The 9,941-nt window shown below is 38.8% G+C and overlaps 3 protein-coding genes and 1 long non-coding RNA gene across 4 annotated transcripts; 2 read left to right on the top strand and 2 right to left on the bottom strand.

Moving 5' to 3' along the window:
* Positions 1-767: 767 nt before the first annotated feature.
* On the top strand, positions 768-1,980 carry LOC111519815. Its single transcript, XM_023181877.2, has 2 exons — positions 768-916; positions 997-1,980. Exons 1-2 carry the CDS (start codon positions 839-841, stop codon positions 1,942-1,944), a joined length of 1,026 nt encoding a protein of 341 aa, XP_023037645.1. The 5' UTR covers positions 768-838; the 3' UTR covers positions 1,945-1,980.
* Positions 1,981-3,575: 1,595 nt separating this feature from the next.
* LOC6639653 (zinc finger protein 853) lies at positions 3,576-7,121 on the bottom strand. The gene is made up of 2 exons (XM_023181828.2): positions 6,778-7,121; positions 3,576-6,445 (listed from the first exon to the last, which is right to left on the bottom strand). The coding sequence occupies exon 2, from the start codon at positions 6,425-6,427 to the stop codon at positions 3,674-3,676; it is 2,754 nt and encodes a 917-aa protein (XP_023037596.1). The 5' UTR covers positions 6,428-6,445; positions 6,778-7,121; the 3' UTR covers positions 3,576-3,673.
* Positions 7,122-7,805: 684 nt separating this feature from the next.
* On the bottom strand, positions 7,806-9,703 carry LOC6639705. Its single transcript, XM_002062643.4, has 3 exons — positions 9,512-9,703; positions 8,778-9,122; positions 7,806-8,712 (listed from the first exon to the last, which is right to left on the bottom strand). Exons 1-3 carry the CDS (start codon positions 9,701-9,703, stop codon positions 7,897-7,899), a joined length of 1,353 nt encoding a protein of 450 aa, XP_002062679.1. The 3' UTR covers positions 7,806-7,896.
* On the top strand, positions 8,161-9,517 carry LOC124460009. Its single transcript, XR_006953965.1, has 3 exons — positions 8,161-8,227; positions 8,291-9,206; positions 9,265-9,517. It is a non-coding gene; the product is annotated as an uncharacterized LOC124460009 (long non-coding RNA).
* Positions 9,704-9,941: the final 238 nt, after the last annotated feature.

The following is a 9,941-nucleotide window of genomic DNA, read 5'->3' as shown; positions in this document are numbered from 1 at the left end:
TCGCTACGCATCGAAAATAATTCAGTCCATGATGAAATAAGTACATATATAAGTACGGACAGACGGCTGTAGATGCTGATCAAGAATATATATACTTTATGGGGTCGGAAAAACTTCCTTCTGTCTGTTACATACATTGTAGCGACTTTAATGTACCATTTCACCCTGTACGGTATAAAAACTTAGAGCTTTAACACAAAAACTAAAAAAACCTGTCGTTCGACTTAGATTTTTAGTGTGTCATATTAAAGGTAATGGAAGTAGCCAAGGAAGTAATGACATACATTGACCACATGGTTGAATTTTGATTACATTTGGTAATTTGCTCGTCTTAGTGATTGTATTTGTATTGAACACGAAATTCATTTTTTCTTTTAAAGAGACTAATTTATTATCCACATATACACGTGTACATATATTTTTACAAGCATCTCCGCGAATCGTGAGATCTCCTGGGATTGAAATCGTTTTCACTCGGCAATCCCAAAGATATGGTGGATAGAGCTCAGTGTGAATCGGGGATAAGGCTATTTTGCGTGAAGCCAAATTTCCACATCAAAATTTTATGATAATGCACTTTTATTGTGCTGTTTTTCATCAGGTAGTTTTTTTTCGGGACTCCCTGAATAAAAACCAAGTTTATACCTACTTTGAAGATTAAAGGAAGCAAATCCACGTAATAAAACGGCAGATGTCAGCAAATATATAGATATAAGTGTAGGTAGAAACATTTCCACCAATGTATGTATATATTGGACTTGCTTACTCAACGAGTTAGACAGTCTAAAGTTGGTCGGTAACAACTGCGCACACATTTCTCCTCAATTTTACAAATAAAATGGATCAAGCCATACTCAATTTGATGTTGTCGAATGTGGATGGTTGTACAGAAGATTCTTCATTGGAGACCAATTCCGTAAGTATACACCAATATATACGTACATATATAGTAACTATATGTAAAACAAAAAAAAAATCTATATTTATAAATAACAGATCATCGATGAATTTGAATTACTGAACACTCAGTGTGAGGGAAACTGCTACCAAAAACTAAAATCCATATTGCAGCAAGCAGGCAAGTTGATTAAACTAAAAGATCAGCAAATTGATAATCATGTAAAGACAATATCAACGCTGTCAATGAAATGTCTGGAAATACATAAGGATTATATGGACCAACTAAAGGAGTCGATGGCTCCCTCAAACGAGACCAACGAAACACTAAATAGCCATGAAACACTCAGGAATCAATTGGTGGAACAAACTAAAGCTAGAGAAGATCAACTCAATGCTCTTTTAGAGGAGTCGAATAAAAAAGTTGAGAATCTAATCGCGCAGCTATCAGAAACCGAAAGTAAACTTAAAGAGGCGAATACATTTTTACAGGAGTCCAACGAGAAAGTAAAGATGCTCGAAACTGAAAAACAGCAAATGGCATCAAAAATTAACGAGTATGAAATTCTGATAAAAAATAACGAAACAAAAATTATGAATTCAGAATACAAATCGATAGTTTACGTGACAGGAAGGGGAGACCAGATGGTGACCATTAACAATGATATCGCTGGTCCTGGTTGGATAGTCATAAAACGTTCTGAACGTCAAAGAGGATCACTCAAGAAAACTATTGACGTTGACTCGAGTTGGGTGTACTCTTTCATTAAAGATCAGCCCCACGAATTATACATTCACTTAGTATATAAGGATGGAACCACTTCATTTGCCCACTATGATGACTTTGCACTTCATGTCTTGAACGGCAGTAGTGTATATAAAATAAAATCGATGGGTGCTCTAAGAAGCTCACTAACGATTGGAGGTGATTATTGCGGACTTGCTTTAGAATCTATTTCGGACACTTTTACTTTCGTTACTTGCTACACTTTAATGATAAGATCTAAATTAAAATATCAACTACTGACCCCTTACATAACTGAATAAAAGGAACGCGCAAAATGATGATGTCGGTAATAATAATTTTTGAAAATAATTTTCATTTATTTTACTATATAATAACGGAATATCTAATAGTCATATTAACAAAAACATAAATTGCCATAATTAATCAGTCTCAATTTTTGGAATTTTAAGGAAAATATTGTATTTAAGTTGATTTTTCTTACCTAATATTGACAAAGAAAACATGAATGGCGAAAATAAATAATATTCAAATATCAATCAGCAATAAAATAAAACTTTCAATTCTGGAATGAATCATAAAAATATAAACTAAAGGTAAATCCAACAGTTTAATTACTACTCTGCGCACATTTTAGGTCAAGGCCAGAGGCGGTTATTTACGATATATGTATCATATTCAAAAAGTAGTTAGAACAAATCTCCATGGATGATGTGTGGGAAATTTCGTTTACCTATTTATTGAAATGATAGGCGATTAGATCGATCTAATACTTAGATTAAGAAAAATTACTTTAGTTTAAATTGGTATCGTAAAACGACGTCAAACAAAGAGACCTCAAGAATTACATATAAAAACCCGAAATTTCGATTGCACCCAAATCAAATACTGGGGCTAAAATGAGAATTTTTGGTATGTAGCTTATCTTAGATTACCTAGATCTACAACTTCTTCAAATACACAGGTCTAACTACAATATTAAAGATTTTGGATATACCGGGCTAAACTTATGACCAGCATTTGGGGGCCGATTTTCGTTCAAACGCACCTGTAAAAAAAACGTCGAAAGCTGGCATGACAATAATTACGGGTCATTATCTGAATACAATAAACAACAAATTACTGAAAAAATTTCTTCATTAACTTTCTTAGGAGCCGAGAAAATCAAATTCAAAGTTAAAAAAAGGGCTAACCTGGTGACCGCCACTGTATATCTTCTATTTAAATCTGAAATCCTTAAAAACCTTAACTTGGAAACTTGACTATTTCATTGATGTCTCAACAACAGACAAATGATATAAGTACGATATTCGGTTGGATATACACACGTACCTATATCTATTATAGGATAATAAAAATGACTCATTTTGCTTTAGGTAGATTACAAGTGCCATACAAAAAGCTAAACAAATTTATCTGTCTTTCTTTTTAATCTGTTCACAGTAGTTTTCAAAATAATAAATCTACTTTCACTTTTTAAGTGAACTTAAGTGAACTACTTTTTAAACTTATGTGATATGATTTCCTTTTTGTTCGACGAATAAAATATCAAAAGTTAAACTTACAAAATACAAATAGCATTTAGTTTTTATTTTACATTTTGTTTTTAGTACTTTTCCTGTTTTTTTGTTTGTTTGTTTTATTTTTTAAAAATTATTTTACAATTCCCAACAATGTTAACCAAGATGCAAATTATTAATAAATTTATTTCTTAATTCCTTTTAGTCTAAATATTTCCCCAAGTGTATGATAAAAAATTATAAACTAAATTCTCTTTGTAACTTATATTCTAAAAGTATATATTAACTAAAATAATCCTCAAAAATGTTGGATAAAAATCTAGCATTGCAATATGTGTGTATGTGTGTGTGTGTGTGTGTGTAGCTGTGTCTGGAGTAGTACAAAAATATATATATATATCCTTATATATATGTATATGTTTTATTTATATAGTTTTATTATATATATTTATCATATGATCTAAAGGCCGAGCAGACATTCATTTGCGCCCGCCACGGCATACTCCGCTGGCTACGCCTGCGTCACAAAGTAAACCTCTCCGGATGAACCCACGACCACGGCATGGGTATCACCGGGAGCACTACCAGTGGTTGCTGTGGCCAAAGATCCAGTTGGAGCGGCAATTAAACTGGACATTTCATTGCCATTGCTAACAATGCTAACCGCTCCACTAAAGGCGGCATTCGCTCCCAACTGGGTGGCAGTAGCTGCTCCCTGCATATCGCCAGCATGTGCTACGGCGTGAGTTTGATTCGAGTCCGTGCTGCTGCTATTGCCGCCATTGCAATAGTCCGTTGTCTCCACATGATGCTGCAGATCATCCACTACCTGAAAGAGAGTCAAGCATTTGCCACACTTGTAATAGGGATCCACCACATCCGGATGCTTGCGTTCCACATGCCAGCGCAAATTGGCAGCGGATGAGAAATTCTTGCGACAATTGGAGACGCCACAGCAATAGGCACGCTGCTGATGCGTCTGGCGATGGCGATAGAGTATCGCCTTCGACTTGAAGGTGCGATTGCAGATATTGCACACTGGAGTATTCGATTCGGCGTCGTGAGTCTTCATATGCATGCGCAGCATGCCAGGACCCTTGAAGCTCTTCAGGCAAATCTCACATTGCGGCTGCTTCTTGCAATTGGCGCGTATCCAATTCGTGTGCGAGTGCATGTGATTCTGCAGGCCCTTGAATTGCCGGAACTCTGTGGTACACAAATGGCAGATGTAGCGACCCGAACCCAAGGGAGATGTATGCTGTTGGATGAACTCAGTGACCAGATTCGCATCGATCTCATAGTTGTCATCGGCTCCGGCTGCGGCTATTACCGATGCCGTTTGCACCAATTGCCGGGAATTGGCAGCGGCCAGCTTACTACTAATGGGTGGAGGAGCTGGTGGTGGACTACTCTGATGATTGCACGGCTGGAGAGTGAGGGTGGTGGTCGTGGTGGTGTTGCTAGTGATGGCAGGTGCTGCATGCGCATTATTGCCCCGCTTTGAGCGCTTTGCCTTGGGCGGATTAAGGCTTATTGTCTCGGCCACTGCTGCAGCATTGACCAGGGCAGATTGATCCGCTTGGCTGAATTCAACCACAGCATTCTCCAGGGATATACTTGTCAGCTCGACACCATCTTGTACGGTCAGTTGTTCGACCACACCGCCGGCCTCCTGCTCCATAAATGCCTGCTCTAGATCGGCTTCGGTTTCACCATCCGGATGCTCCATAATGGCATACTGCATCTCATCATCGACGTCGCCGCCGGCCAAATGATGATCCTGATCATCGGTTATGTATTCACAATCTGGAGTCATTGACTCCTCAGCCTCATCCATTATATCCTCGTCTTCGAGTTGAATCTCTTCGATGATGAAATCATCATCCTCGTGCTTAAGCACTTCACTCTCATCCAGTTCATGTTCCTGCTCCATATGTTGCTCCTGCTCCAAATCATCGAAATATTCATGCTCCTGTGTCTCACTTTGAGTCAAATCCTCGTCGATTAGCACCTGATCCTTAAGGAAATCCTGCTGTTGATCATCATCGAGTACAATCGTTTCGAATGTATGACCTTTCGAGTCCAGCTGATCGTATACCTCATCCAGATCTTCATCCTCCACATCGCAGGCCTCGTTCAGCAGCTGAACATCTGCTTCGGCCAACGAAGTCTCTTGCATTCCCGTCACTTGCTGGGTGGGTTGGGCCAGACTTCGCTGTGGCACGAGCTGGACAAATTGCAGGGACTGTGTGCCATTCGGTTGCTGGACTATTTGTAATGTCTGACCATTGGGGGTCTGCAGGAGTTGTGGCAGGAATTGGGATTGCGCGGCTGTTGTGTGTCCCTGCGGTGCTTGGGGCGTTGTATTGATAATCTGCGCCAGTTGCGGGGCTACTAACTGAGCGGTCGTGATAAATTGACCATTGGGCAGAATTATTTGATGCGGTATTCCTCCAGTTGCCTGTGCGGATAGCAATTGAGTGGGTGCCGGTTGGAGTGTGGGTAGTTGTATCTGTTGGATTTGTTGTTGCTGATGATGCTGCTGCTGGTGCTGGAGAGGAGATGGCTGCAATGGTGGCGGGGGTGGTGCTGGTTCGGGCAGTATTTGCACTTGATTTGTTATGGAGGGTGATGAGTTCTTGGCTTGTTTTGAGCCCTTTTTCATTAAAGGTTTCCATTTGCTTTTAACCTGTGCTTGTTGTTGCTGTTGTTGTTGTTGCTGCTGCTGCTGTTGTTGTTGTTGTATTACCAGCTGCTGCTGTTGCTGTTGTTGTTGCTGCTGCTGTTGCTGCTGTAGTAATTGTTCCTCCAACAGCAACTGTTGCTGTTGTTGCTGCTGCTGCTGCTTCAGTTGCTTTTGTAACAGTTTTTGTTGCTTGCGTTCCAATTGCAGTTGCTGTTTTGTTGGTGTTGTTGCTGTCCCTGCTGTTATTGTGGTGGACGCTGCCGCATTGGCTGCCGCTGCTGCTGCCGCCATGGCTTGCTGCTCCTCCAGGACCATTTGAACCGTTATACCCTTAATATATTCCCTCAATTCCTTGTCACTGCGCTCTACCAATGCTTTAAAGGCATGATTTCGGCTAACAGCGTGAACACATTGTACACATATCTTGTCCGGCCATCCCTCTGTGGGTTCCACCCGGACACTGGTGCAGTCCATCAGCATTTCTGGTACTTTTTCACTAAACAAAGGTCTCATCTCTTTTCGTTCCGATATGCAAACACGACAAATTTTATCCAATTCCAGTACCTTCTTGCGGTCCATTTCAAGCAATCAAATACTCTAAAAATAAAATTTGTAATGTACTTTTAATGTACTTTGAAGAAAACAATTTAATAAAATTCCAGCAAAGATTCAAATTTTCAAATTCGATAACTTTCTCGATAACCGGCCTAGGCAAAAATCAGCTGCAACTCTGTCTTGTTAGAAAGAGACATCTATATAGTGTTATACAGAGAAAAAATCATATAATAAAAACGAAACAAATAATCTTTCCTTATTTTTTTTTTTTAATTAATTAAATCCTTGGCTTTATTTACATTCTCAGATTTGGGCATCAAAATTTGCTTGGAATTTTATTAAACCATTTAACTGGAAATGTTGCTTTGACTTACCTGCGCTGCGGTATTTATATAATTTTGTGGGGGCCAATGCCAATGTATTTTTGTTATAAAAATGTTGACTCGTCGCCGTCGAAGTCGTTGCCGTTGCTTTGCGTTTTGCAATGGCCGCGTCACAATATTAAAAACGAGAGAAAATTTCACATTTTTTACACGATTTCATTTGCTATTCGAGTTGGCGGCTCAAAAACATAAACAACACACAAATGCCAAAACACACCAGTTGGTTTATTCTAAAGGTGTTTAAATGAAATAACTAGATGTAGCACAAAATTAATAAAAACTCGATGAATGAATTTCTCTATTGCTCTGCTTCACTCCTCTGTGTGTGAGTGAGATGATAGGCGTGTACAGCACAATTTGGAGAGCTGCCAACTCGGGCGTTGCCTCGTGACACGATAGTTGCGATAGCAGTGTTGTGCAGAAGTTGAATCAAAAAAAAAACTTCTCAAAATAGTAAATTATAAACAATTTGTATGCAAACAAAGTGTGGAGTGTCTGCCTCTTGGCTAATTTATTGCAATATTTAAACTGTTCTTAAAATAGTGTATCAGCAAATGTGGCAATCTGCGTTTGAAATATTCTCGTTGCATTACTGTCATCTCTATTAGAATTTAATTTCAAAGTGTGTTGTGTGAAAATTACTAATTAAATATTTATAGTGTCTTAAATAATTAAACTAAATGGCAAATAAAAAAAAACATTAATGCATTTATACAATGCATTTTTCTGTATCTTGGGGACTTACTCTCTCTTAAAATGCAAATTCGCAGCAGTTCATGGGTTTCCTTTCGTCTGCTTATATGAAACAATTATTTTTTCTCTCAATTAATTAATAGTTTTTCCACAAGAAAGAAAAAACACATCACACACAACAACAGCAACAACAGCAGCATAAACACAACTAATGCAAAACGAAACAAATACTCTTGCTCGGAGTAAAAATCATTTTAGCAAATAGTTTGTAATATTTAAATGACAGTTGTTTAATTCATGACATTTAAATAATATTTACAATTCGGTTTATCGAGTTTTCTGTTTTATTAACTGCAAATAAAGAGGATATACATACATATATGTAGAAAAATATAAATTCAAGTTTTGTTATTATTATTAAGGCTGTTGGGCATTTTGATTGGCTACTTCATATTTTTGCCTCTCCTGGAGTCGTCTGCTTTGGGAGCGGACGATGGCGAAAACACTTAGGATGATGGCCAGAGCCACCAATAGACAGGTGACCACAAACCAGCCATAGAAACCAGACGATTCCTCTGCAGAATCATCATCCACGGCTTGCTCCCATTCTGTAAAATTGGAGTGGGAACCATTTACCATCAATTTGGAGTGACTAGAACCACTGGGTTCCCGGAAGAGCGATGCTTTGGCCAGGTTACTCGATTCGGGAGCCTCAAACACGGGCTCTGTATTATCTACGCGCACTAGGGTAAGTTTGGCCTGACTGAGTGCCTGTTTATAGCGTCTTAATCCATGTCCATAATATTCATAGATATCCGCACTGAACTCACGATACTGATCCACCCACTGGCCGATGACCTGAACTCTGACCTCACTCAAGGGATCCATACTGCGTCCAAAATAGGCCTTTTCGTCCACCTGTAGACCACCAATGCCATTTGCATCCAGTTCCAGCACTGAACCACGATGTTCCAGGAGCAATGGGAGCTTTTCCAGAGTCTCATCCACCTGATAGATGCTGCTCACATTCAGGCGTAACTTCTCCACAAAGGAATAATTGATGCTGCCATAAATGGGTTTACGTTCATGACCGGGATTCTTGAGGACACTACTGCCCAGATTCATTTTATAGCTATTGGTGGTATTACGCCAAGGCATATAGGTGATGTTCCTCAGTTGATACATCAGTGGCTCCAATTCCACCAGTACATTGATATTATCCTCCACGCCATACTGAAAGAAAGAGCCAAGAACTTCTTTAGAAGCAATTTGAATGAGTTTTTTTTTAAATAACTTACAAAATTATCACCAAAAATCATGACCACACATGTAAAGAGACCATCGACCACTTTATTGACCAAATCTGTGTGCCTAAAATGACACAATTCCGTTTTTTCCCTCTCCACATTGGTGGCCTTGGCTATGTAGGTGAGACGCTCCTTGGGATTCAGTTCGCGGGCATAGTGCTCCAAGACCATTTGATAGGGAACCCAGGCAAGAACAGATTTCGCTTGATTTTCGCATATATCTTCTTGACTGCCACGCCCACTGAGTTCTCCATTGCGGAGCCTTAAATAATGATGATTGTCCTGTTTCACCGTCAATGAGCCATGATCTGCACACATGGTATCAATGAAACTCGCCTAAAGGAGGAAGTTACAGCATGGATTAATCAATTGATGGCTAATAAATAATAAAAGTATATAAATTAATATATATCTATATATGTATGTATTGCTTATCTGCCATTCAATTGGCATTATCTATAAGACACTTTTCTTTCAGGCGCACACTAATTCAATTGCAAATATCAGAGACAATATTCTGAAGAGGCGTGTGGAGTGGAGGGTTTGGATTATTGATGAATTATTGATGAAATGAAAGGGTCAAGCATATGAATTTAGCGACCTCGCAAATGCATTTTGTTATTTGTGACTTTGAAGTGTTCATTTAAGGATTTAGATGAATGAGAACCAGTTTTGATCCAACCATATATGGTTACTATATATATCTATGTATCTATTTCCTTCACCTTTTCATTCGATGTCAAAGTGGTGGCTATAATTTGACAGTTTAAAGACTTCTCACTGGGTATAACCACATGTTGACCTATGTCGGCCAAGAGCAAAGGTTCCGTTTCGATGCAGAAATTCGGATGCTCCACATAGCCACCACAGGTAGATCCCAGCCAAAGGCAAATGATTAATAGCAGACGAAAAAGCATTGCAAACCGAAAACCAAAAACAAGCTAAACCGTTCACTATCGTTGACAAATCGAAACTGAGAATACTGAAAATTATATTTCGACCATCGACAAAACACATTCAACTTGACCGCAAAACACAAACGCACAACGACACCGATAAAAGCTTCAAAAGTTGACTCAATATATCCATATTTATCTATTTGTTGAAGGATTTGCTTCAGTTTTTGGGGTTTAACTTTAGCTAAAGTTAACTCAC

The sequence above is a fragment of the Drosophila willistoni genome (genome assembly GCF_018902025.1).
Source record: "Drosophila willistoni isolate 14030-0811.24 chromosome 2L unlocalized genomic scaffold, UCI_dwil_1.1 Seg196, whole genome shotgun sequence".
NCBI lineage: Eukaryota > Metazoa > Arthropoda > Insecta > Diptera > Drosophilidae > Drosophila > Drosophila willistoni.
This window is presented reverse-complemented; position numbering and strand designations above follow the sequence as displayed.

Excerpts from the sequence above, each read along its gene's own strand:
- LOC111519815 (XM_023181877.2), top strand. The coding sequence starts at position 839 with ATGGATCAAGCCATACTCAATTTGATGTTGTCGAATGTGGATGGTTGT. Across the intron at positions 917-996 it reads CTTCATTGGAGACCAATTCC|ATCATCGATGAATTTGAATT; the intron begins GTAAGTATACAC and ends TATAAATAACAG.
- LOC6639653 (XM_023181828.2), bottom strand. The coding sequence starts at position 6,427 with ATGGACCGCAAGAAGGTACTGGAATTGGATAAAATTTGTCGTGTTTGC.
- LOC6639705 (XM_002062643.4), bottom strand. The coding sequence starts at position 9,703 with ATGCTTTTTCGTCTGCTATTAATCATTTGCCTTTGGCTGGGATCTACC. Across the intron at positions 9,123-9,511 it reads CTTTGACATCGAATGAAAAG|GCGAGTTTCATTGATACCAT; the intron begins GTGAAGGAAATA and ends TTCCTCCTTTAG. Across the intron at positions 8,713-8,777 it reads TGATTTTTGGTGATAATTTT|TATGGCGTGGAGGATAATAT; the intron begins GTAAGTTATTTA and ends TCTTTCTTTCAG.